The sequence below is a fragment of the Stegastes partitus genome, unplaced genomic scaffold, assembly GCF_000690725.1.
Source record: "Stegastes partitus isolate 25-593 unplaced genomic scaffold, Stegastes_partitus-1.0.2 Scaffold3634, whole genome shotgun sequence".
Lineage (NCBI taxonomy): Eukaryota > Metazoa > Chordata > Actinopteri > Pomacentridae > Stegastes > Stegastes partitus.
The window spans coordinates 80,514-107,961 of NW_007581365.1; the positions used below are offsets into that span (position 1 = coordinate 80,514).

General features: G+C 42.0%; 3 protein-coding genes across 4 annotated transcripts in view; 2 read left to right on the plus strand and 1 right to left on the minus strand.

Moving 5' to 3' along the window:
• The first annotated feature begins 786 nt into the window (after positions 1 to 786).
• mdm4 (MDM4 regulator of p53) lies at positions 787 to 7,602 on the plus strand. Of its 2 annotated transcripts, none has more exons than XM_008306232.1 (12): positions 787 to 922; positions 1,498 to 1,585; positions 1,673 to 1,747; positions 1,904 to 2,037; positions 2,135 to 2,184; positions 2,643 to 2,707; positions 3,954 to 4,044; positions 4,130 to 4,290; positions 4,451 to 4,648; positions 4,855 to 4,923; positions 5,012 to 6,176; positions 6,257 to 7,602. In XM_008306232.1, exons 2-11 carry the CDS (start codon positions 1,514 to 1,516, stop codon positions 5,579 to 5,581), a joined length of 1,485 nt encoding a protein of 494 aa, XP_008304454.1. In that variant the 5' UTR covers positions 787 to 922; positions 1,498 to 1,513; the 3' UTR covers positions 5,582 to 6,176; positions 6,257 to 7,602. The 2 variants fall into 2 exon arrangements, with proteins under 2 accessions (XP_008304454.1, XP_008304455.1); XM_008306233.1 differs by having other exon boundaries at positions 4,466 to 4,648.
• An 8,202-nt stretch (positions 7,603 to 15,804) lies between these two features.
• myog (myogenin) lies at positions 15,805 to 18,199 on the plus strand. The gene is made up of 3 exons (XM_008306235.1): positions 15,805 to 16,508; positions 17,147 to 17,246; positions 17,341 to 18,199. Exons 1-3 carry the CDS (start codon positions 15,975 to 15,977, stop codon positions 17,457 to 17,459), a joined length of 753 nt encoding a protein of 250 aa, XP_008304457.1. The 5' UTR covers positions 15,805 to 15,974; the 3' UTR covers positions 17,460 to 18,199.
• The window catches only part of ppfia4 (PTPRF interacting protein alpha 4), a 64,784-nt gene continuing 54,932 nt past the window's right edge, over positions 17,597 to 27,448 (minus strand). Inside the window, exons 23-28 of the mRNA XM_008306234.1 lie at positions 24,166 to 24,341; positions 23,918 to 24,015; positions 23,108 to 23,283; positions 22,400 to 22,468; positions 22,120 to 22,306; positions 17,597 to 19,872 (exon numbers count right to left, since the gene is read on the minus strand). Of these exons, the coding sequence (XP_008304456.1) occupies positions 19,829 to 19,872; positions 22,120 to 22,306; positions 22,400 to 22,468; positions 23,108 to 23,283; positions 23,918 to 24,015; positions 24,166 to 24,341 (750 nt within the window). The 3' untranslated portion in view covers positions 17,597 to 19,828. The remainder of the gene's footprint in view (positions 19,873 to 22,119; positions 22,307 to 22,399; positions 22,469 to 23,107; positions 23,284 to 23,917; positions 24,016 to 24,165; positions 24,342 to 27,448) is intronic.

The window sequence follows — 27,448 nt, forward strand, 5'->3', positions numbered from 1 at the left end:
AGTAAAAACATCTGTGAAATAGCAGCAATATCAAATGTAAAGATGAAGGCGCTAATGTTAGAAAATCATCGTTTTTTTTCACATAAGCTAAATGTATTTATCGGACCGATACCGGTACATGGGAAAAAACACTAATATTGGCCAATACTGATGTGGTCACCCATATATCGTGCATCCCTAATTTAAATATTATGAATAGGTGAGTAAAAGTACAAATTTACCTGACTAAAAAGAATATTAAGTGTCATAAACTCTAGCTGACTGACTTAGCTGACTAATTTTAAAAAAATGAAAATTAAGGTCAACACCGTAGACAACAAGGGTCACCCCAACACACAAGACCCTACCTCCACCTGTTGGGGTGACCGTAAAGTGAAGTGAAGGTGTAAAATAAAGAAATAATGACAACAATAAATGATGTCTTATTAGAAAGCATTCATGCTTAAGTCTAACAGAGCTTTGCATGTCTTTAAACATTATTCAGAAACAATGCTGCATTTTGTATGTGAGTCAAAATGAGCCCACAGTGTCTGCTCTGGAGCCAAACATAACGTTTCATGAAGTGCTGCTAATATTTAAGTGGAGGAAGCTTCAAGCTAATTTACCTGAAACTGTTCTCAGGCCCAGTATATGTCCAAACTCTTTATTCTAAAACGAATTCGTGCTTTGACTGTGAACGCCGATGTTCCGCTTTTTTTTGTCAAACAGCAGGTGGCGCCACACTCTCGCTCTGTTTCCGGAAGTTGTGAAGCCATATTCATCGTTTTGAATCTCTTGTGTAGCTAACTGTCTCCTGCCTGTTAGCTTGTGTTGGAAAGCTTACGTTTACTGAGCCGTACATTTATAAGATGCGGGCTAGCTGTTAAGGCAACAGTGCATATGAAAATATGTAGCAGCTGCGAAGTAATGTCAACTCCTCACGGTGAGATAATATGTTTAACGAACGTACTGTTTAGCAGTTAGCTAACCGAAGTTAGCTAACGTTAGCGCCGTTGGCTAACACGTTTGCTAGTAATGCTAGCAGATTTTGCACCTGCCAAAGTTGTGTAGCGGTGTCCCAGTTCACATTTGTGTCAGACGGCGACACATGAAATAGTGCATTTTTTGTGTTTTATGGTGGCACGGTTGTTTGCAAAGCGTTAGCTCGGCTACAGTGGCCTTGCTGTGTGAAGACAATAAGTAAAAGCAAAAGTAAGGGTGGGCTGGTGGAACGACTTTCCGTGCAGCTGCCTGGTAGCCTGGTTTTTCGCAGGCTGTGCAGCTTCCAGCAAATTAGGCCAACGGTTCTTCACATTACGAAGCTGACGCAGCCTCGTTGTTGCACGATTTAGATTTCACAAATATTCTTAACTAACTATAATTTGACATTATGAAGCTGTGCGTGGGCGTTGGTATTACGTGTAACATTGGAAGTACATAACTCGGTAGCTAGATGGTGTGATTCATCGGGAATTAGAGAAGTGCTTTAAATTGCATGTTTTAATTTTTGGATTTCAGACTTCGTTTGTTTACTATGAGCTCCCTATCAGCCCAACCTCCAGCTTCAGGCTCATCATGCAGGACGCTACCCGGAGAAGGAAATCAGGTATAATCTACAGCAAAAACTACGCACATGTAGGATTCATGTGCAATCCATATTTGATGCTAAACTATTGCACTTCTGTCCACCCAGGTGCAACCAAAGGCTCCTCTCCTGCAAATTCTGCGAGTTGCTGGAGCCCAGGAAGATGTCTTCACACTCAAAGAGGTGAGCTAACAGCTGAAATGTTTGTCCTTGCAGCCTTGCTCAACAAGGTGCTACCTGAAAAGTGGTTATTCCAGAGATTCTTTATAGTTGGTTCCTATTGGTAAAAGTGTTCCCTGTGGGTGCCTTGTAACATCTAACATCCACTGGCTTGTTTAGGTGATGCACTACTTGGGTCAATACATCATGGGGAAGCAACTGTATGACAAACAGAGGCAGCACATAGTCCACTGCCAGGATGATCCTTTGGGAGAGCTGCTGGAAGTGGAGAGCTTCTCTGTGAAAAACCCAAGGTATGTGGGGGGAAAAAATGGACCTCCTGTTCATGCTCGGTAATGCTCATCTCAATTAAGGCAGTACAATCTAAACTTCTATATTTTTATTTTACAGCCCAGTGTATGAAATGCTCAAGAAGTACTTGGTTGTGCTCGGTTGTGCTGGTAAGTGATTCTTTCGAGAAATGGTGCAAATTCTTGTTGTACAATTTTGTGTGAAATCATGTTTTCATCAGGTGGAACCAGCAAGTACCGTCCAATTTGGGAATTCACTTTATGTCGACAGAACATTGTGCATTTGTTTTGAAATTCAACCATGTCTCTTCCTCTGCCCTTTGTCATAGATGTTTCTTTTATATCTTAGCATGTTTTAAAGTGAAGGTTTGTGGGAACACCGTCACTGTCTTGCCCTCATATTCCTTACGTATATTCTGGAACAATCTTTCTTCTTACAAACTTTGTGAGTGCTTGTGACAGTTTGTACATCTCTTGGGGATTCTGTTTAGTCCCAGGACAGTTTGTTCTTCACATCCACAGAAGAAAGGCCTTAGTGAGAGTGTGTGTGATGCTTAATTAAAGGGGGGGTGTTCTTTTTCTGTTACTGTGTTTTATCTGAAATGCAGACGCTGCAGAGAATCTTTCTGTGGGCCGTGAATGTGTTGAGGGCGGAGTGGAGGATCGTGGTCAGGTAAAGCCGAAGCATGGTGCTCAGAAGAAACAGAGACCCTCAGCCTGTATCACCCCGGTACACACAACCCTTAGGGACAGGACAGGCAGCCTGAGAGCACAGCTGCTCAAACAATAATGCTTTTTATTTTAAGCAAAGGAAACAATTACTTAAATCTAAGTCCACTAGGAGTGTCTATAAAGTGAGCTCCTGTTGGCTTGTGTGTACCTGGGAGGAGGAGGTAATGGCTGCTGTCTTCGTTGGTGTGCATTTGTACAGAGTGGCACCGTCTCTGTACAACCCCATCCTTGGTTTGGTCTGGTGGGCTTTTCAGCACTCTGTCGTGACCCACCAGCTCCACCCAGTGGATGGGGGGGCAGAGTCACTGTCTCTGTCTGTCTCAGAGTTCTCTTCTCTGCTTCGAACTGGAGGATCGCAGCTCCTGATCACCCCCAGGCTGAATGATGACCCTGAACCTCTCACCTTTCCCTGTGTACCTACACCCTTCTTTCCGATTCCCTCCAAAATCCTTTTTTTTTTTAAAGAGCTGACTCTGTGCCCTGTATATAATACAATCTGCCTCAACATTTTTATTTATTTATTTTTTTAGCTGCAGTCAGATTTTTGTCTCTTTTAATGAATGGAATCGCTGTATTTTCAGTTGCTGCATGTGCTAATTCCTCTGCAGGGTGCTATCAATTTCTAGATTTGATTACACTTGTAATTTTGTTCTCAAATTTCCTCTTTTTTTTATGCTGTGATAAATTAATAGTTTTCACTGGCAGATGGGGAATGAACACTTAAAAACTAAAACCTTCTGTCTGTCTCTTGTTTCTTTCCCTCAAAGAATGTGCACACTTTTAATATGAGACAGTTTTTGTTTTATGTCGTAGATACCATTCATTTTCTGTCTTCCTATTTTGTGTTTAGGAGACAGAGATTACTTTAGAATAAATACAGTCCCACTTAGAGCTGTACTGGACTCTGAGAATATGCACATTTATTCACATGGTAACTAGTGCACTGGATTTCCTACTTACTCTTTCTCATCTTTTTTGTGTTACTCACTGTTTCAGTGCCCAGTTATATTCTAAATTGTTTTGACCTCCCTCCCCACTAGCCCGTACCCTAATTGCCCAGCCCCTTGTTTCCCTTGTTCCACCACCTCGCGCCCAGAGGCCGTTTTGAACAGGAACTGCGAGTCCTCCAAGTACCCAGTCAAGGCTCGGTGTTCTAATTTTTGTCCTTCACCTCTCCCCCTCTGTAGATGTGTGGAGGTGTGGTCAAAGCAGGGATGGAGGCTGGTGGGCCTCTCCTGCAAACCCCCTCCCAGAGACGACCTCGGGAGCCAGACGATGGTAAGCAAACTGTTGTATACTTAGCACTATGCTCAGGCCAGATTTGTGCCAAAAGGCTGAATTTACTTGTTGAAAACCTCCTCAGACTCTCTTGAAGGCCTGCCACGCTCAGCCTGCAAGCGACCCAAGCTGGACGTTACTCTGGACGAGTGGGACCTCTCTGGCCTGCCCTGGTGGTTTCTGGGTAATCTTCGTAATAACTACAGTCGTAGGAGCAACGGTTCCACTGACATCCACACAAACCAAGTAAGAAACCTCACGTGTCGTTTGGAAGTCCTCTCAGTAATATTCTGATTGAGTGAAACTGAGCCAATTTGGGAGGGTTGAAGCTAAAAACAGTCACAATTACTTGTTGGCAAATGACATAAATTGGAACGTAACAGTGGTGGTCTGACTGATGTGTCAGTTGTCTCCTGCACAGGAAGAGGACACGGCCATCGTGTCGGACACCACCGATGACCTCTGGTTCCTGACCGAGGGAGAGAGTGAACAGGTGAGCGTGGAGATGAAGGAGGCTGCCCTGGAAGAAGGGAGTGGAGGAGACGGAGAGGCTCCTCTTGAGGATGACGACGGAGGAGGGAAGGAGGAGAAGACAGATCGAGAGGTAGGAGTTTACTACGTTGTCTGTAGTGGTTCCACTTAAGCATGCTCATACCTCCAAAAAATAGTTTTAGCTTTATGTTGTTTGAATTGCTTCAACTGTGTCATTATTCTGATTAATGATTCATTCAAAATGTTGTTTCTGAGCAGGAGGTGTTTCACCATCAAGTGTGAGAATGATGTGATTAGATGTCTTCTATGTTTATTTAGATGCAGGAGGAGCCAGATGAAGACTCCCAGTGTCTGAGTGATGACACCGACACAGAGATCTCCACACAGGTCTGTTTCTCTGATGTTTAGGTGTTTGGCGTTGCTGATTAAAATTACCAACCAGACATGTGACTTTGTATCTGCTTTTTTTTCTCAGGATGCTTGGCAGTGCACAGAGTGCCGGAAATATAACATACCTCTCCAGAGGTACTGTGTTCGCTGCTGGGCTCTACGTAAGAACTGGTACAAAGATGTCCCTCGACTCGCCCATTCCCTCTCTGTTCCTGACATCCCAGCATGCAGCTCTCTCATTGCCCACGATGAGGAAGATGACAGCGACACAGGCATCGATGTCCCAGACTGCAGCAGGACGGTGTCTGATCCTGTCATCCTGCCTTCCCACTCCACCGCTGACAGACCCTTGCCTCCCATGGTTATGGGGAAAGGCAAGGGGCCTCGGCCCTCCGGCTTCCACAAGGATGAGCAGCTCTCAGGAGGGGAGAGTCAGGAAAATCTGGGCATGGAGGTTGAAGACGTGAGGCCTGAGGCACTGTTAGAACCTTGCAAGCTCTGCAGAGTGCGACCACGTAATGGAAATATCATACACGGACGTACAGCTCACCTGCTCACTTGTTTCCCCTGCGCAAGGAGGCTACACAAGTTCCAGGCCCCTTGTCCAGGGTGTGGAAAAATCATTCAAAAAGTTATTAAGATATTCATTCTCTAATAAGCACACACACCTATCTGTACGCCTCTAGGGACCTAAACAACAAGAAATACAACACAAACATTCAAAACACATTAAACCATACAGTTGCATGCTCATAGACACTGTCTCTACACACACACACACAAACCGTGCACCTTACCTACACTTAAAATCTACAGAGATGTACACAAAATATAGCACTTGGTGAAGCTTGCTCTTGGTTGCATGGTTTTGTTTTGTTTTTTTGCGTCACACTGCCTCTGAAGTATTGCTAGATAAAACCTTGGACACAAGAGTCTGTCAAACCAAATGTTCGTGTTGGTGCCACATTTAAATAAGGGACATACAAAGGCAGAAGTATTTATTTATTTATTTAAAGATCACATAGGAGTGCACAGTTGGTGTGAGCTTCTATACGGTCTCATGAAGGCTTGTTTTTTCAGGCTGTGTGAATTTTTTCATTGTTTATGGGTTTCTTGCATTGCATATTGTTGTGCGGTGGCATTTAAGATGGAGTGTTTCTCCCCTTGTTGTGTTCGTTTTGTTTGATTTTCTTTCTCCATAGATTCCCTTCATTCATCAACTGGAGAAAAAAATGGATAAATCACTGCAGGTATGTTGCTACGACAGATTTTCTTTAGACATCCTTGAGGCTGTTTTGTTCTTTATTTTTTTCCCTCTGCATCTCCCCAGGTATTGTGCAACAGAGATTTAAGTTATGAAGACAAGATTGAAGGAAGAAAAAGGCAAGCACGTCTTAAAAACTATAACTTTGTTTTCAGCAGCTGCAGATTATTGAAAATGTTCTACGTTTTTCTTTTCTTTCTTTTTTTTAAAGAAGCATGTTCTCTCAGCGTAAGTGAATGTATTCTAAAATACAAAGGTGGTGGCTTAAGTCCTGTTTCTCTCTAAATGGTATTTTAAAATGTAGAGTTAAATTTAACCTGCTCGAGAATGCACAGCTGAAGTATTAACTGTATTTTATCTGGTAATTTGACGAAGATATGTATTCAATATTTACAATTGCCAATAACAGCTAAGCCTGCAGTATGTTACGTCATCATTGTCAGTTCATGTTTAAATATCATCAATCAAAAAGGATGCTTTACATCCGTTCCTAAACTTAGGATGAATGAACAATTTCTGTATATTTTGTATTTAACTTATTTATGATTCAGTTTTAATTGTGACCACCTCCTATGAAGCAGAAAAAAGGCTGCACTTGTTACATTGTTCTGTTGTGTGATTTACATTTGCAATTTATTAAAAGACGGAGAGACAACAGGCTGAGTTACCACACGTACCCTCAGTACTGCGCAGTACTTATCGAGAGTTAGGGGTTTGATTTAAGCGTTACACTGCCATGTAATGATTTTGAGCTTAAATTTGTATATTATAGATTTTATTTTGATGATTCTGCGTCATCTGAAGATTCTATCGCTGGACCACATCGATGTTATTTCTTTTGAATGAGCGTGTGAGCTGTCTACAAATAAATACAGTATGCACTATATAATTCTCACAAGTATGATGTCCAGTGACGGTAGGCATTTAACTCTTGGCTCTGCTTAGTGTAGAGGGTATATCATAGTTCTTTGATCTGCTGTTTACTTGCGCTTAATCGTTCTGCCAGCAGGTGGAGAGAAGTTTCAGTCTTGTAGCTGTTGCCCACAGAAACTGTACAGTACCAGTAATACCATGTAATGCATATATAGAGCATGCCTCTTGTTGTGACTACAGCCAGCACTGAGCTGGTTTGAGAGCTATACTAGCCATGTAAAAGCTATAAAACAGTAATGTAGCCTGTTGTATTTATCGGCATCGTTGTGCAACTTCGACTAGATACAGACCTCATGTAAATGGCATAATATGTATTATACCAGTGATGCTGGTTGCGACTGACAGACTTTGTTGTGGCAATGACTGATATTATTACTATAATGTGCTCAAACATGGTACAGCTATTGTAGTTATTTTTTTCTACTTGTCATGGAATAAATATATATTGTTTTGTTAAGCAATAAAGAATTGAGAGTTAATTGTTTTGTTTTTTGTTTTTGTTCACTTGCTCACCAGAAGGACAGTTGATGTACAGTAACCGCTGGTAAAGTGTGTGTTGGCTGAAGAATAAGTCATTGTGTGACAGGCCAGCTGTCATGTGTCTTCTCCTTCTTGACCGAGCTCCAGCACCTGCGACTGTCCTCTGCTTACTCACTGTTCCGCTGCTGCCTGCTTGCGTCCGCCTTATTTTGGTCCTGTTCTTGAGAAGTGGGGCAGACACTCTGCCCTCTACAGCGTATGATGCTGTAGCGCTGCGTGGTATCTAACCAGCGCATAAATACTGCAGCTATTTTACCCCAGGGTGTTATTTAGATACTCATTACTCATTAGGGTACATTCCCTGGAAAGTCCCCTGGTAAGCTGCCCTCCTTCTGAAATCACATAAGGCATCAGTACAGACCCACATATGCACTGATGACACAGAATGGTTTAAAATGATAAAGTTACTTGGTTGTGTTTAGATCCTTTACAGAGCAGCATTAAATTATTGTGTTAAAGTGTAAACATCCTTTTGTTGCTGTAACTGGTTAAAGCGCGGCTCAATAACAAATGGAGGTTATTTCCATTATGGATAAGTACTTTGTGAAATTGTGTATTATTTATTTTTAATAAGCGGCCAAAATGAGTCTTTACTCATTGATTTCTTTTGTCCAACCAACAGGCTACACCTCATTCAATTTATTGAGATTTGAGAAACTTATATATAGTTCATTTAAGAAACTGACAGCGTGAAATGTTTGTTCAGCATAGAAGAGGATAGATGAAAAAAAATATTTTAAGAAATTGTTGACTATTCAGTTTAAGAATAAAATAAAGCAATTAAGCTCTAACTTAATATGCTGTCAGAAAAACAACTCATAAGTTGTGTGTTTTGATTTGTAAAATGTTAATTTTTAAACTATTAAATCATTGTAGTGGACAAAAGGTACACTTGTCATATTACTTAAACTACCTCAGAATCATGCTTGTTAACTTTTTCTATTTTAATCTTATTTTAGCTGATAGTTTTTTTTAAGCGATGTGTCACATAACATGTAGTGCAAATCTATTAGTCACTGCATTTCTCATGTAATTTTGTTTTGTAGTAAGATCTGGCAAAAGAATTTCCTTCTGGATTAATGAAATTTTATCGACTCTAAACTGCAGGACTGGAAATATATGATATCATGAAGTGTTAATTCTCCAGTAAAGACCTTTTACTTCTCTTAAATGAGAGAGAGTTGTTTGGATTTTTGCACTCCAGCATTCACAGTGTGTAGCAGCCATACTGAAACGCTTCCCCTCGCTCTGTGTCTAATTCAAGAATGGCATACTGCTTTGTCTGAGGCATCTGGTGCGTCACAGAGCGTAGAGACGGAGAATGGCATAACACCCCTGGTGACACGGCACCCAGAGCTTGGCAGCTCCAGAATGGCATGGCCTGGGGAGTGGTAGGGGATCTACATGTTTCCATGGCGACAGCACCTCCATCCCAACATCCCAGAATAACTTAACACATTCTCTCTTTATCCTCTGTGGTGTATGCAATACTTCCTTGATGGAAAATAGTTATTGGCTCCATTCTGTTGACCATTTTTATTGTTTTATTGTTTTTTTTTTTTTAATAGTTCCTGTAAATGCAGCGCTTATTCTCAGATGTGTCTATTTTTGTGTCACTCTCTTCCTGTGTCCTTCGTCTGCATACCTCCAGGACGGCGAGCCTCGGCCTGTTTACCCTCCTTTGCCTTCTTCTGGTTGTGTGTCTGGATGTCTGTAACTGTATCTGTGTTGCCAGGACCTTTCCTTTCTCACCTACACACACACACACACACACATTCCTTCTGTTGTGTCCGACTATTTGGTCGCTCCAGAAACCAGGCCGCTAAATTTGTCCCACCGCTGACATGGGAGAAGGTCATTGGAGCCGGAGAAAAACAAAGACAGGAATATGGAAAAAGGCGTAAAGGCAGAGAATGTAAAAATGAGGGTATTGATACAGAGAGGGAAGGAGGGGGGGTGACTGAGATGTGACAGATTAAGATGAGATAAGAGGAGAAACACAACAGAGCTTGTCTTTCCTTGTTTCCGCGGCAGGAAGGCCGATATGGAAGATGATACTGAAATGCTGGACTGACATGGACCGGGACATGGTTTCCGGATGCTGGCCTCAGACGGAGGAGCTATGCTGATTGCAGTTTACACTTGGGTGATGTCAGGGTGTAAATTGCCTTCAAATTAAACTGGATAGACTTTATGAGTGCGAAAGCTTTCCTCTGTCAGATACCTGATTAACTGAAGGAAGAGTGGCACCTCTCAAAGAGATGGATGCTCTTTTGTTTTCCTGCCTGCTCTGAGTGTCACACAGCCAGTGGCATTAATGGAATATACAGTATGCCATGTAAATAATCTGGTTGCTTGTAGCAGTGGAGCACAGGTTATTTACAGTGAATAACTTTGGGGGTACCATGTGCTGCAAAGTATGTTAGTGGGAAGTGGGTTATGTACGTAGGTATGAGCATGTATGTGTGTTTGTGTCTGTGTGCTGGAGCCTCTCAGTGAGTGGGATGCCAGCAAAGGGAAGGGCAGCGGATGGCTCAGGGGCTCAGTCCATTCCTGTGATTTAACATGACACCACTTGCACTAAGACTGCGACAGCTGCATATGCACATGCCGGCCATTCTGTTTGTTGTAGGGGATTACTCTGCGATAAAAGCCCCAGTGAGCAGCAGCATGGCTGGGCTACAGAACTACTGTTTCCCCCCACACTGACTTAGAAAGCTTTCTCCAGGCCTCCAGAGCCCTGTGAAAACACAGGTGGGGCACTTCATTCTGAACAAGGAATGAATGGGAGTATTCTCCTGATGATCAGCCGGGCCGTAGTAGTGTCACATCACCTTTAGGCATCAGTCAAACGGTACAGCGCTGCAGCTTATGTAAGGTTCATTACTCAACAGAAAGAGTGAGGCGCAGCTGTGTAGTAATCAGATCTGATGGCCTCTATTCAGTTTCCTTATTGTAATTTATATGTGATTGATTTGCTTTCTTTGTGTCGTCGTACAGGCTGATGATTATCGAGGAGGAGTCGACTGCTTTGTCATATTTCACCCTTAATGTTGTGTTGTCGGTCTAAAAATCACTGTAATCTGAAGGAGAAGATCTGATGTCAAAGGGCTCAGTAATGGATGTGCAGTTATCATGGCGACGGTGTAGAAACCGTCTCTAAGACGACAGAATTGGGCATCTGTTGCTGTCACTATGGTGACCATGTTCTCTCCCAAAGGCACTTGTACATAATATTGTTGCATGAGTCCCGAGTTCAGACAGAATATTGCTTTCCAGGAGGAAAAAAAAAGAAACTCAATGTACTCTAGGCCCAGAACTGAGACTTAGAGATATTAAATAACATTTTTCTGTTTATTTTTCTCTTAAAATGTCCATTTCTGTCCCCACTCCTACCACAGCTATGTGCATCCTGTATGTATGAAATTTAACTCACCTCCAGCTTTTATGATTTAAACATGAATGATGTAAAGGAACTGCTTTTAGTGTTGATGAACTAATTAAATTGTGTGTTTTCAAGACAAAACGTGTAAAATAAAGGAATACATTTTCAAGATATTCCTAATTAATGATGAAAGTGGCTTCTTTTTACTGGATTAAGTTTACACACAAAAAAAAAAGCATACGATTCAGATCTCTACCAGTTAGAATTGTAGTTTGTTAATGAAGTGTTGTCTTGAAACTGCTTACCAAGTTAACACGACTAACTAAACTCAAATTCCAGTCTCAAAGTGGTCTACATGTATAATTTGCAACCAGTTTATTTATTTAATGTCCTTAAAATCTTGTAGGAAATTATTAAGAAATTGACACGCAGAAAATAAATCACTACCAGAACATGTATTCTACTGAAGTGTGTTTAAATCATGTCTCCTTGTATTTTATACTGTATCTCCCATGTTGCAGGTCCTGGTTTATCCACCTTTACTCGACACTCCTTTACTGCTGTTTTGTTTCTCTCCTCTTACATATCTGAGATTTCCCGACTGCGGTCAGGTCAGCGGTGATCTTGAGGCTAACCTGGGGTGAAGAGTGCTGATCCTTTCCTCCCCTCTGCTCCCCCACGCTCAGCTGTCCCGCAATGTGCTGCTGCTTGTCACTGAGGAGAAGTGGAGCAGTGTTGCCAGTGACAGGGCAATCCCTGCTGCGCACACACAGACATGCACGCATGGGGACCCACACACACTTTTGAGTGTAAACTTTTCATTGTAAATTATTTGGATTTTAAGTTTTAAAAATCACACTTATTTCTGATTTGAACTGCCATGCAGCAAACTGAAGGATCTTTGCTGTTTGTTTTGTGTTTCTCTGAGATGTTATAATAGATGTGCACGTTAGAATAAAATCAAATACGATTATAGGTATTAAAATTAGGAATGCACGATATATCGGCGACCACATCGCTTCAGTGTTTTTTCCTGTATATCGTATCGGCCGATGAACAAATTTAGTCGATGTGAAAAACCGATGTTTGTCTAACATTCGCGCCTTCGTCTCTACATTTGATATTGCTGCTATTTCACAGATGTTCTTACTGAAATGCTCCTGGACTTAAATATGTTCAAATATGTTTAAATAAGTTTTCCCTTTGTTACACAATAAATAAGACTGTGGTGTAATTTGGTATGCGCTTCTTTTAAATAGTTTTCACGTTCTCACAGTGCTTACTTATACTCATTTTTCAATGTGAACAAAAATTGAATATTGACATTGGTAATATTGGTTATTGGTAATATCAAAAATCTTAATATCGGATATCGGTATCGGACAGAAATTTTAATATCGCGCATCACTAATTAAAATGTGTTTTAATTTGTGCTGTTTCTAACATGTGAGTGAAAGATACAAACAGCTAAAACAAGAAATATCAATCTCGCTACAATCACAGCTGTCACGAGTAAAAATTTGATTCATTCTGTTTCTAGTTTACATCTTCCATTGGTTTTAATCTGACAGAATTCAGAAGTATCTGCAAACAGTAAACACCAGATCTTCTCTGGTGTCCTGCATCTTAAGTGTTCACTTAAAAATGCTGAGAGGGGACTTGTTCCTCAAACAAGTTTGAGCCCGACGCTGCTACGAGGCACACACAAGTTCTCTAGTTCTGCTGACAATGGGTTAAGATGACAGAGGGTTATGAGTGACTCTGACACACTGCAGACCCCCTCCCCGCTGCACCCCTGAGTCCAACACAGGCGTCTTTGTACTCGCTCCGCCATCAGTGACGATCCATCACAGGCTAACCTGACAGCCCACTGCAGCCCTGTGCCAAGCTGCACACTCTGCCTCAACCCCAAAACCAGGAGCCCGAAACCTCACGACGAGACCACGAGCCGCCAGACAAACCTGCCAAACCACCACCTGATCCCAGAGCTGGAAGTCCTCTATCTTTTCATTTTACAATAAGTTTGATAAATTCACTCACTTTTGACAAGTTTTGTCAAGAGTTTTGTAACTTCATACCTAATGCCTCCAAAATTAGGATATTAGATGGATAACATAAAATAAAAAGCTTTGATCCCATTTAGGTTTACCAGTGAGCCCTTGAAGCAGCTCAACCCTGGAAGTGACAAAATTTAAATGGTATGCGGCCGTCATTACATGACGTCCAAATCACATCTGATATTTTTCTCATATCACAATTTGAAATGCCACGAGATGCATGTATTACAACGTCCTTTAAACGTCCTTTAAACCTAATTACTGCTGAATATGAGGAAATTATTGGTCAGTGGAACAATGAAAAGCTGTATAAGCTTATTGAACAGAAAATCTTTTCTCTGTGCTGTACACCATTGAAGGTAAACTAAGAAACAGGAAAGATTTATGGTTAGAAAGCTGCTCCAGGTTCTTCACTCAAGAGACACTTCTCCAAAACATTTTTTTTTTTAAATTTCAGTTGACTTCACCTTTAATGTTAAAATTATATGGCTTTAATGTTATAGGTAGTCAGACTGAGGTTTCCAACTAAAATGTTTCATCGATAAGCATGATGAGGTATTTTTGTAAGTGATATAATTAGGTTATTAATACTGAGACAACAGTGTATCAACAGCATGTTACTGTTGTGGCTGCTGCAACTCATTCAAACTACTTTACATTTTATATACAAGGACAGCAGATAAATCTGAGGGCTCGTTAGATAATGTATTTATGGGAGAGTGAATAAAAAACAAAGTCCTAGTATATAAATCTGTTTTGAGTTTCTTCTCTTATCAGTGATTCTGGGTGAGATATTGAATCATTTAAACATTTACTGAAATGAAGCCACATAAGACGCTTAAAGGGAAAAAAAAATCACCATTTTGTGGAGCTGTTTACAACCCACAGACATCTGAAATGTGAGGCTGACTACATGTTGCCTTTTGATGCGACATCAGACAACAACTTTATTGGAAAAACACAGTTTGAAACTTCAGGAATGTGCTATATTTGAAAGGCTTGGTAAATGATTTGTGGTGTAAATCCTCAAAGTAACTAAGGCTGTCAAATAAATGGAGTGGATATTTATTAGATCTAATTTTACTAGAGATTATTTTCCTTAGAAATGAATGAAGTGGAAATATAAAGTAGCATAGAAAGGAAATACTCAAGGAAAGTACAAGTAATTCAGAAATTGTACTTAATTGCAGCACTTCAATAAATGTACTTAATTAGTTTCCACTACTTCTGGGAAACGTCAGCGTTTTCTGTTTCTTGAAGTATCGAGAGTATCTACTGATGTCAAATTACTCACTTACATTTTTGTCTGCCATAATGATCTTTTACTATCTTGTGTTGACTTTGGAGCTTCACAAGTTGTAAGAGGTAAGAAAAATTAACCATTTTTAAAATTATGTCTCATTGTGAGAAATAATTGGACATATCTCTGCAAAAAGATGGATAGTTATCATTTTATTATTTTAGAAAAGTGAAAGTAAAGCAATTCTGACAAAGAGAAAAGTGAGCACGTGACAAATGTCAAAGGCTTGACTTTATGTGGCATTAGTGTTGGCATGCTCCAGTCCCCTGTGCAATTTATCTACCAAAGCCACCAAACATAGCATTCCTCTAGTCTCCAGCAAACCTTTTATCGCCAGGTATGTGTATTACTGTGGCAAACCTGTGGCAGTGCTGTAGGATACACAGGGATGTAACACATCTCACTCTGCTTATCATTCCAGACCACTTCTCTGCTGACAGAAGTGTATGTTTTGGCCGTTCATCCTCGCTATGTGGAAGCCAGTTCGAATTAGCCGGTGAGCTATGAGGTGAGACATGTCCTGGAAGGATTAACACCTGGTGGCTAGGCTAACACTACCAGTGCACTGGAAGGGGTCAGGACAACAGAGGCCGTTTCCCCGCATCGCCGTCTGATTAATCTCGACTCAGAAAAACCTCCTTGATTTCCGAGAGCCGGTGTCAACTTGGTACTTAATGTTCCTTCAAAGTCTGGTTCTGAGAGCAGCTGAGAAGGTCACTTGCATCACTCGCCTCTGAAAGAAAGTCAGTAGATATGAATGTGGTTACATAAAGCCGGCAACAGTGGCATGAGCTTTCACGTCACCTCCACAATTACTGCTGACCTTGTTGATCATTATGAACCTGACATAGCTTCAGTCACAACATTGCACAAGTATTTATGTGTGACCCAGTTTTGAGTAAACAACAAACTCTGGCCTCGTTTACTTCCCATCAGAAACTAGTAGTCAAACAACTTCTTGTCACCGCGTATCACTGGCTCCTAGTAGAAGTGACAGCTGTCTCCAGACTGTCCCTACTGTCCCCCCACCCCCACCCTCATAGCAGCACACTTTATGTACGGTGTCATGGAGGGGGGACGCGAGTCTGGGATTAGCTCATTAAGACGGACATCTTTGATCTGAGGTTATCTCTCCCATTTCCACGGCAACCCGATCGCATCCTGGCCTCTTAAGACGCGCATGGGCGCACAAAGCCGCAGAAGGGCACGCACACGCACACACAAACGGGGGCCCTTAAAGCCCTAGAGAGCAGGGCCCAACAGAGATGTGAAGTGTAGATGTGCAGCAACAGCTAAACGTCGTGTCAGGTTTCTGGGGGCTCGTGCTAAATTTAACCCTGTGATCCTGCAGCAGGCAGAGGGGTTTAAATGCCAGCCTACAGTTGCTCCACACCAGTTGTTCTCCACACGTCTTCCACTCATCACAAACTCGGGCCAGGAAGAAGACAGCCACGCACACGTAACACTCCAACACAGACGCGGGACCGAAGAACACGTACTGAAGAGCAGTTCCACGGGGAAGCAGGGATCTTTGCCCCCTTTACATCCACATCACCACGTTGTCCAGTTATGGAGCTTTTTGAGACCAACCCTTACTTCTTCCCTGACCAGCGTTTCTATGAAGGAGGGGACAGCTACTTCCCCTCTCGCTTGCCTGGGGCGTATGACCAAGCTGGCTATCAGGACAGGAACTCCATGATGGGCTTGTGCGGGAGTCTGTCTGGGGGTGTTGGAGTCGGGGTGACAGGTACAGAGGACAAACCCTCTCCATCCAGCCTGTCACCTCACTCTGAGTCCCACTGTCCCGGTCAGTGCCTGCCCTGGGCATGCAAGCTGTGTAAAAGGAAGACGGTGACCATGGACCGCCGGCGAGCAGCCACACTGAGGGAGAAGAGACGCCTGAAGAAGGTGAATGAGGCCTTTGATGCTCTGAAGAGGAGCACCCTGATGAACCCCAACCAAAGGCTGCCCAAGGTGGAGATCTTGCGGAGCGCCATCCAGTACATCGAAAGACTGCAGGCCCTGGTGTCCTCCCTCAACCAGCAGGACACTGAGACGGGACAGCAGGGATTGCACTACCGACCCAGCCAGGCCCAGCCCAGAGTAAGTAGGACAGAGACAGGATGAGGAGCATCCCAGAGAAAAGTTGAAATACTGGCTGGAAAGTGGTTTGAGATGTTGACAAAAATCAAAGGTGGAGTAGAGAAGGATAAAAAAAATTATAGCAACAAAAATCTTAAAAATGGTAAAACAATTGTGAAGAATGCGTGACTTTAGTGAACAGATCCAAAGCAAAACCTGCTTTGGAACTGGTTGCTTTACACAAGTTTAGGTTTTAATTGGAGAAATAAGCTGACATACGTGTGTGCTTATTGGATGAACTTTAGTTTAAGAGGTCAGTAATGTTTTAGAATACAGATTTCTTTTAACCCATCTACAAAACAGAATAAAAAACTAATGTGACAGATGCCAAAATATACCAAAAACCAAGAAACACACTTACTGAATGCTTAAAATCAACTGACATTGTATATTAGATCTATACATATTAGTTTCATGAAACATATGTATTAAAAAGTCTTGCTCATCATTTACTTCTTTCTCTGGAAGTCACGAGAGGCATTAGTGTTGTGTGAGTGTGTGTGGTATTACACAGCACTGTAGTGTGTTTCTGTGTGGTGTGCTGAATCACATCAGAGTGACTGACGGCAACTTCTGTATGTGCATCTCCATGGTAACAGGTGTCGTCGTCAAGTGAGCCCAGTTCGGGCAGCACCTGCTGCAGTAGCCCAGAGTGGAGCAGCACTCCAGAGCAGTGCACGCAGAGCTACAGCAGCGAGGGTGAGCACAGATCACACTCGTTCTCATTAGACGGCACAGACAGATCAGCAAGCCCTCACAGATACTGACAGTGTGCTACTGTGTCTCCTTGCAGATCTCCTGAGTGCTGCTGACTCTCCAGAGCAGGGCAACATGCGGGCTTTGACCTCCATCGTTGATGGCACCTCTGCACCTGATGGACCCGTGGCCTTTCCTGTGGACATTTCCAAATAGACCCTCTGACTAGTGGACCCGTAGGTGCGCAGAGAGCCACGAACAAAAAGCAAAGTGACAATTGGCAACAGAGGAACCAATCCAAATGATGATTCTGTGTGTCTACTGATCTGTTCTGTCTTATGCTAAATTTTTACATTTGTGACTGATCAGTTTTGTAACTCTGCTGATCTATGGGTCTGCTAGTCAAACTGAATTCCTCCTGTTCACAATAAGGCCTTATTCCCATTGTTACCTGCCTTATCCCGCGGTCCAGACCTGTCTGTCAGAGCCACAGGAGCTTAGACTAACTAGAGATTCAAGGACTTTGCTGCATGAACCCAACACCTAGTTACTAGAGTGGATCTCTGTTAGGCTTGCTTCCAGACTGACAGAGCCACAGAGGAATGACAAAGCCTGGTTTTTCTCCTTACTTAATTTAAGTTTTCCTCTTTTCAAAGCTTTTCCCTGATCTTTCATTCTTTTCGTGTGTGTTTTAATGCTTAAAAAAAAACATGAGTTCGTTTGTGGGGCCAATATGTACCATGGCAGTTTTGACCAAGATCTGCTTAATTTAAACTGGTTATGAATGCTAGTGATGTAAATACGTTCCCTTTTTCTACAGAGTGGTTTTGCCATTTTATTTTTTATTTTTTGCTAACTTATTTTGGACTTTTATAACTAAGATTGTTGTGTATTTGTAGATGTTCCAAAAAGTGATATTTTCTGTTTAATTCTTGCAATAAAGACCATTTTCAATACGCTGTTTTAACGTTCTCACACAGCAGAGAGAACATCAGAAGGAACACAACATCCGAAATCTTTAAAAAACAGCTTTACTTATGTCTATATAGTGTCATAAATACAGTACACTTTTTTTTAAATAGCCAAATAATAAAATCTTGATTTGTCAGCATTGTTTCACACCTGGAATAAAGACACAGTACTCATAGCTGCCACATAGCACGTTACACCTTTTAGACACCTTGGAAAAACTGTAAAATAATACCTCAAAAAAAAAAAAAAAAAAAAAAAAAAAAGATTGTACACCCATCCAGCACTCACTGGTTTGTTCATATGCTGTGTTCTCATTGGATGAGGAGTTGGTCAGCCAAGAGTACTGACTGCTCACTAGCAAGTCTCCATGGCAACTAAATGGGAGGTGACGGAACGAGATTAGTCCGTCACTTGGAGCAGTTTCATGTGGATATCATCGGCTGATGTCGAGCAGCAGTTTACAGTTTGATTTGAGAGAAAAGTAAGGAATAAACAGAGAGGAGCTACAGTGTTCACACTACCATCCACAGAGAAAAGTCATGGTCACATGGCTGGGGTCGGCCTTTCACGCACATAACCTCTCCACAAGTCTCTGGCAGAGAGACTCATTCGCTCACTCACTCACTCACTCGCTCACACACACACTCTTCATATTAAAGGATTCTCTCTATTCTAGGCTACATAGTGTCATACAGAAGGCGAGAGAGGCGGAGAGAGGAGAGGTAACAGCTACATCGTGTCAAAAGAGGAGGGGGGGGGAGGAAAGAACAGGAGAAGAGGCAAAGAGAGAAGTCTGAAATTGGACCCATGAACCTGTGAAGAGTCCTTGTAGAAACGCACGCTTCCCTTTAGTGAGTCCCTCCCACCAACGAGTCACACACTTACAGCATACAGCAAAAGACACACAAAGGTCCGACACAGAGAGAAAGAGAAAGAAAGAGAAAGAGAGAGAGAGAGAGAGAGAACAGTCACTATCGAATACAGGGCATTGGGTTTCATACAGCAATGATATTATATTGTTTTCCATATATATTTCCAATATATATATATATATATATTTATATATAATATTTCTATAAAAAACATAAGTCATCCATTTTATGTACAGAGACGATAAATGAGTAATACCTTGCATAACCGGTAGAAGGGTAATGTGCAGTGGGATCTGCCATTTATACAAGTATTCATCATTCCTAAGTCCAAACCAACGACTGGTCACCATCCCTCTTAAATCTGTTCCTCACTATTCAACTGTTGCTCTGTGAAGGACGTGATGACTCAGGACGATTGGTTTGGACTTGGCCATGTTGAGACTATTAGAACCAGGACAAGAACCCACAGCTGAGACCAGGGGAGCAGGAGCACAACACCACAACAACAAGGCTACTGGGAGCACTGGGGTAAACTGGGAGAGACCGGGACGAGCCTCTTTTACAGCAGCGAGCGCAGCCAATGAGCACTCTCAGAGTTCAAAGGTCAGAGTTGGCCTCTGTATTGCACGTGTCCGAAGGAGAGGTGAGAGGTGAAAGGTGGGAGGTGAGGCTGGGCAGCAAAGGAGGGGAAGCCTCCCCCAGAGGCACCCAGGTCTCCTCTCCAGATTTGGCATATCACTCTCAAAAGGCCGCAAGCATATGTCCGTATAGGTAATGAGAATGCACTGGAAGAGAGAAGAAAGATGAGGAAAGTGAGGCAGGAAGCTTTAACTTTGACATGTACAATACAAGCAGATAAAGTCTATAAATGCAAAACAATCTAAATCTTCAAATGAAACCATTCCAATAGTAAAAATCCATATTTTTCCTTGGCAGAATGGAAGAGTTTCTTCTTAAAACTCAGCTTTATCATTTGGCTTTATCTTAGTGAATGTTTATTCTTGTATTTATTTAAATAAAACAATGTAATATTAAAGATTAAACTGCACATGAGAAGCATAGGGGGAATAACTGGACCAAAAACTGACTTTCAGTTTTGATAATTTTTTTATTTATTTATTTATTTTTTTTAAATATATTTTTTGAGCTTTTGCCTTTATTTAGAGCAGTAGAGAGGGAGACAGGAAAGGGGGTAGAAGAATGAGGGAGAGACCTGCAGCAAAGGGTCATGAGCAGGATTCGAACTCACAACCGCTGCGTTGGGGACTGTAGCCCCTGTTCATGGGTCACCCGCTCAACTAGGTGAGCTATACGGGCTCCCCAGTTTTGATAATTTGATGGTACATAGTGCAATTTTCTGCTATGCAAATTATGGGTCCAAACAATTAATAATAGCAATGGAAAACAAAATCAAAAGATAAAGCTGATGTTCATCTATATTTTCCTTTAGTCAACATGTCTCACCAAAAAAACCATCAATGGTCCAACACCAACCACGTCCCTGCACCCTCTGTGGCACTCAATTTAAAGCCCATATGATTTCCCCGATGATGTTAATGTTTAAAAATTCCAAAAAGAGAAGCAAATTTCTAACACAGCTATGCACTGAAGTTTTGAAGCCAATGCTACTGACACAGAAATAAGTAGTGCATCTGTGAGGTACTCTTTCATTTTCTGTCATGGATGTATGCACATTTGGTGTGTTACTGAGTCTTTATGATGTGTATGATGTGTGTGGAATAGTCTCAGAATCAACTTCAACTTCATGATGTAGTAACACGTCACCCAGTCAAACAAAGGAGCAAGTTGTTTCTAGATTATTCCTTTCTTCTGTGGGTTTAGAAAAGGCCACCTGTGCTTTAATCTTTTCCAGACTCAACTGTTGCAATTCATCTTACTCTGGTACCAGCAGGCAAAACATACAAAGACTGCAGCTGATACAAAACCCTGCTGCCAGTCTTTCAACATGTATGAAGCAACCATATTATGGCAATTCTTGCTGCTGTTCACTGGCTACCTGTCAGCTTTACAGTTGACACTAAGATTTTACTGCTTGTCTTTAAAGCCTTGAATGATCAGGCTCCTGCCCATATCTACGGTCTGCTAACGCCATTTGAGTCTGATCTCTGCTTGCGGTCCTCTGGAAGGGCTGCACTCATGGTTCCTAATTCTCATCTTGGCAATAAACCTGACTGGGCCTTTGACCCCCGGGACCCTCAGCTGTGGAACTCTAGAAAATCTGTATTATTTTTTTAGATCTCTTTATGTAACACACTTTAATCGGTTGGTTTTTCCAAATCAAAATGAAGTGTTATCTTTATTTAATTTTGTAAATCATGTTTATTTATTTATTGTAAGGAATTGTTGCTATTAAAATTCTTATTATTAAAAGTTAAGGTCTATGGCACAGAGAAAATAAATCATATTGGACTTTGGTCAGAGAATTAGTCAGATCAGTTCATTATTAATGTTGGTATTTTATTAGGATATATTGGGATTTGTCCACAATAACAATAACAACAATAATAAAACATCATCACACTTAATCTATAAGGCTGCATTGATGGACTTTTTTTGCTCCTAGAAAATAACATGAACCTTCAAAATGGGCAAACACTGATAGCAGTATTTAAGCGTTGGATTCAGGTGAAAGCAGATACTCTTTTTTAAAAAAAATTTTAATCTCCGTTATGGTCTCCACCACTTCCTAGTTTCTTACAGCAAAGTTAGAGCCACATTCCTGCCACACAGCTGGACACCCCTGGTTAAAAGTGCACTAACCTGCACGTTGAGCAGTTATAGGTTGTGCTTTGTTAGCTTACCTGTTAGCATTAGCGCTCCTGTTAGTAAGAAGAGTGTAGTTAGCATGAATAGGTCCGCACGGCTGAGGGGTCGAGTCTCGGGGGTGCTGGGGGAGGAGCTTTAGAGCACAGCAAGACAGAGAGGACATGGCATGCAGTTAGTCAGTCGAAGCAACCAGATAACAGATACATAAACAGACGTAGAGCAGTACAGTTAGTTTTGTCACGCACCTTCAGGCTGGAGGTGTTTCTTAGGTGCCAGATTCATGGAGGGCGGCATGGACATGGAGGGCATGCGGAAGCCAGCAGGCAGCGTTTCCATGGAGCCCGCCATCATCCCCAGACCCGCCACTCCTTCGCGTGAACGAAACCTCTTACGCCACGATGGAGAGCGTCGAAAAGACTTGTCATCTCCGGTCTACGGGGACAGAGAACAAACCAAGGCCATGTGGTTTTTGCTTCTCTCTTTCATAATATTGTGTTTGAACAAAACGGCATCTTGACAGGTCACCTCCTCTAGTCGGCGGTCGGTCCCCAAGGCCAACAGGTTGTTGAACTCCCTCTCCAGAACCTGCCGGGCCTGAAAAATAAACAGTGAACAAGAGCTGATGGCAACATGTCAATGAAAGCTCCTGAAAAATACCTGTAAACTAAATCAAAACAACCCCTCTGATAAACAGTCAAAACCTTCATGTTTTCTGTAGAACTTCCAGAAACAACCAACTCTAAATACAGAACTGTGGGCAAATAATCGGCACAGTACTGTGACCAGGAAATACTTCAAAGGGAAATCTGGGTGAGAACAACAGAGCTTTTTGATCTGAGCACAGAAACTGAAGCAGGAGTAAATGTTGGCAGGCGGCGGAAGGAAATGCTGACTGCACACAAAACACTGTGTCACCAAAAAGTAAATCAACCAGTCTCATAAAAACAATTGACTGTTGGAAGACGGAGTGGCCACAGAGACGCCAAAAGAGCTGCTGTGAGCTCACCGCTCTGCCAAAGATTGTGTCAGATGTGTGGGAATTCAAAATAAAACAAATCGTGCTGGTTTTACTTGGGATTTTTTGTCAATATTCTACACAAATATTAATTTAGTGATTCATTAATACTGTGTACAAAATGGATCAAACTGTGCTTACAAACTGGAGCACACAGCTGTTGAAATCAGTTCAATCCTTCCATGTTGAGTGTGAACACCTGCAAGCTCGATGCCCACCTGTGTGTTCTGCATAGGGATCTGCAGGATGAGCGCTAAGCTGCTGTAGTCAAACGTTTCATCCAAAGCGATGAGCGCCCCGTGGACACCGCTCTCTAACAGGTTGCCGCTATACTCCCTCAAACCAATGGACTGGACCCAGTGGATCACCTGTTCATTGGTCCACACCAGAACATCTGAAATAAAAGTGATTCAGATTCAAGGTACTGTGGCACAATGTTACATTAACTGTTGGCGTATATCTTAATCAGGACACAGGAGCAACATCATCCTGAGAAAGAGACGCAGAAAAAGAGCGAGATAAAGAGATAATGTGCATGTCCGCATAGTGTCAACTCACTGGCACACTCCCTTTGTTCATTTAAAGCACAGCTGTCAGCCAGCTTTCCAAGTTGGAACAGGCGGACTGTGTGTGTGTGTGTGTGTGTGTGTGTGTGTGTGTGTGTGTGTGTGTTTATGTGTGTGTAAACGGGGCTGGATTCTGATTTGACACGACAGCTGAGTCAAGTTCATGTGCTGAACTCAAGGTCAAAAGGGCGAGAGTGCTGGCTACATCTAAGTGTGTGTGTGTCTGTATGTGTAGACCACTCTTGGCAAGTGGAGCTTTAGATCATAAGATTGGCTGTTTGACAGTCGAAGGAGCAGCTGTTTCAATGCTCAGCCCAAATCGACAACGCTGGATAAAACCACTAGGTGGTACTCTGGCCTGATGAGGCTGTCGATGTCTGCGTGCTTCTGGATCAGTGTTTGACCAATGTTTGCGTGCTTTTCTGTCGCTCTACGTGGATCAGGGTGTACGTAGGGGTGTACCTTTCATGTCGTGTTGGCTGTCCTCTCTCCGGCGCTCCAGGTCTTTCCTGTCATAATTGAGTCTCTTCAAGCACATAATCCCGTACTGCAGACTAGCCCTGATACACACCCACACACAGACACACACAGAAAAGCACAAGCACATCTGCATCATTAGTCTCCTCATCTCCATTGCTAATGTACCCAGTTAGCAGATGAAAGGGGAGGCAGATCAAACAACGGCTAAGCTAATCGCCACAGCGGCAGACCTGTGGAAGCTGTCCACCATCTTCAGGTGGCTCCTCAGGTCCTTCTTGGTCAGGTGGTCCAGCATGCGAGCATCCACCAGACACTCCATGAAGTAGGAGCGGTACTGAGGCAGGCCGAGGCTGGGCAGCCATTCGTTCCCTATCCACTCGTGATTCATGTCACCGTATGCCAAGGTCTATGTGGAGAGCAGTACACACTGTTACTTACTGTATGTGTGCAACACAAAGAAAAAAGACAAAACCTCATCATAATCACAGCTTCTACTTGTCATTTTGCATAAATTAATAAACTAACATAGGCTCAAGTTTTCAGATTCAGATAAGGAGGAGAATATCGCAGGTATGACAAACAACAATCATGGCTTCACTTCATATAGATTTTACAGATCCAAGACCCAGAAGCATGCGGGCTCACTTGAAATAGGACAGAGCCGCCTTTATTGGAAATGTCTATGACAAGTCAAATAAATAAGCTACTGTATATACTGTTGTATCCTGTCTTGGGGCTTTTCAAACAATAAAATCTGCACATTGCATATTTTTAAAAGCCCTTCACAACTACGCAGGTGTTTTCAAATCTGACTAATCCTCTGCCAGGGTTGATTACGCAATAGAGGGAATTACATAAGGTCACTAAACTCCATGTACCAGTCAAAACAATAAACGTGTTGATTGTCCCAACTGACAGATGCAATAAAGTTAACAGGAGAGTGAAGAACAACAACAGCTAGAACATGTAGGACAATGTCAGTGTCACTGACTAATGGACGGAAAGTTATCATCACTTATTATTATTTCATAAAGCTGAAGGTTAGGTCAACTCTCTCTTCCACATACAGATGAGTCTCCAGTGATTCCTATTACTCTGAATTTATTACGATGGAATCTTTGAAACACGTGTCTTTGTTATAAAAAAAGACAATCATTCATTTTAATTGATTCATAGATTTATTATAGATCTTAAAATCTGCTAGGTCAAAAAATATACATACATCAACTTTAATTATGAGTTTTGGTGGTGCAGAAAGCTTAGTTCTTAGTGGCATGGCCTCTTTACTTCTTATGATTGACTACAGCTGCTGACTCCTCTGAGCCAATTTAAATAGGTCCAAATATTAACATTGCTGTATGTATATTTTTGACACAACGCATTTTGTCATTCTTCCAATCAATCAATCAATCAATCAATCAATCAATCAATCAATCAATCAATCAATCAATCAATCAAGTGCCTTGCCATTCAGCGTAGGCGATCATTTCTCTCCATCTAAACTGATCTTTTGCTTTTTTGAATTGTGACTGTTGCCCGTTCCATGTGTAGCCATGATGTCATTTTCATTCTCTGTCTGCTTCGTCCTCTCTTCCCATTCATTTTTCCAGTTGTGACAATATATTCCAGGGTCTCTTTTCTTATGATGTGTCCAAAAAAATGCTGCTTGTCGTTTCCTAATTTTGTTCAAAAGTGTGTCATTTGTGTTTAGCAATTTTTAAAAAACATCTTCATTGCTTATTCTGTCCATATAAGATATACGTATCATGCTTCTGTAAAACCACATCTCTGCTGCAGCGATTTTGTTTGATGTTTTATTATCTATGTTCCAAGAGTCACGTCCGCACATCAGAACTGGTAGAATGTAACAGCTGACAGTTCTCATACAGATGCGAATTCCTGTTTTCTTATTTGTCAGTATATTTTTCATTTTCATAAATGCTATTCTTGCCATTGCTACTCTACATATGATATCTGCTTCATACCTCCCATCTGATGTCATCCATGAACCAAGATATTTGAAATGGTAAACCTGCTTCAGTATTTCTTGGTCTAATTTTATGTTACAGGTTGGGATGACATTTTTCTTTGAAATTACCATTACTTCTGTTTTCTTTTTGTTTAAAGACAGACCCAAGTTTTTGGTTCTCTATCAATTCTGGATATTATGGTCTGCAAGTTTTCTTCACTGTTTGCTATCAGCACTGTGTCATCTGCTTAACGTATGTTATTTATGTTACAACCTCCAATGGATCCTCCTGCTAAGCCTTGTATTTTCCTCATGAAGTTTTCACTTTACAAGGAGAACAGGTCAGGTGACAGCACACATCCCTATCTGAGTCCCTGTTTTATTGGTTGTTCTCCACCAGTTTCATTGTTTAATCTTACTGCTGCACTTTGTTGTCATTCTTCCAGAAAACCTATAATAAATCTATGAAGTATCAAAATTCATGGCATTCAGGCATAGGTTGAATTCCATTATAGAAAATGACGAGTTAAATGTGCTACAGGACACTCATGATTCTTTACAGGTGTATGCAAACGTTTGGTCATAACTGTATGTGTGTGTGTTTGTGAGGAGCCTTGGTACACTTTCACTGTATATCTGCAGACAGATGTGATGTTTAAAGATCAGCAGCCTCACCTGTGCCCAGCTGCCCTCCTCATTCTCCTGAGCGGCAGCATGGTAGAGACAATATACATGAAGTTAGAGAGACAGGGACTAATCAAACACACATACTGCACACTTAGAAACGCACAAAAGCTCTTCTGAGTTTTTGGTCTGCGGTGACTCTCCAGTTAACCGTAGCTGCACATCAGCACTCGCGTTACTAACTGAACTTCGCATGGAGACGCAGACGACATGACCACAGGCTACATCATCCAACAAAACACCAACAAATAGCAGCAGAAGCACAAAAAAAAAGGATGTATTTAAAGGGGTCTTCCGGGAGAGGACATATGTGTGTCGCGGTGGGGACAGTGTGAGCGTGAGAGAGTGTCGGGCGGTGGGGAGGGAGAGCACCCAGATGGTACTGACCGCTTTGGTGGAGGAAGCCAGGTTCTCCATCTCTTCATGAGTCACCCACACATTTCCGGAGGACTGCTCAGAGGACGAGAACACACCCAAACACACACACACACACACACACACACAAACAAAAGTGTGCATACACAGGCACACGACAGCACACCCAAGAATGCACTCATGTGTATATTTTCACACATATCAACCCCCATGCACACGCGTGCACACACACAATCACACATACATACACACACACACACACACACACACACAGACAAACATTGTGTTGAGTGATGCCAAGGGAGGGAGTGTATTTCAGGCAGGTAGCTTGTAGCTATATCTGGCACTATTTGTGTCTGTTTTTTCCCCCACAGTAATCCATGCAATTTATGGCAGCTGAAAAAGACAAGTCAGTCCTGTCAAAGGCATGAACCAAGCCTCTGGTGTAGTCTGAACAGGAACAAAAAAAAAAGGTGTGAGGAGGC

Bases quoted from the DNA above. Each gene is read 5' to 3' on its own strand.
- mdm4 (XM_008306232.1), top strand. From the start codon at position 1,514: ATGAGCTCCCTATCAGCCCAACCTCCAGCTTCAGGCTCATCATGCAGG. The intron at 2,185-2,642 runs GTAAGTGATTCT...TCTGAAATGCAG, and splicing joins GGTTGTGCTCGGTTGTGCTG to ACGCTGCAGAGAATCTTTCT. The intron at 4,045-4,129 runs GTAAGCAAACTG...AAACCTCCTCAG, and splicing joins ACCTCGGGAGCCAGACGATG to ACTCTCTTGAAGGCCTGCCA.
- myog (XM_008306235.1), top strand. From the start codon at position 15,975: ATGGAGCTTTTTGAGACCAACCCTTACTTCTTCCCTGACCAGCGTTTC. The intron at 16,509-17,146 runs GTAAGTAGGACA...CCATGGTAACAG, and splicing joins CCAGCCAGGCCCAGCCCAGA to GTGTCGTCGTCAAGTGAGCC. The intron at 17,247-17,340 runs GTGAGCACAGAT...GTCTCCTTGCAG, and splicing joins GCAGAGCTACAGCAGCGAGG to ATCTCCTGAGTGCTGCTGAC.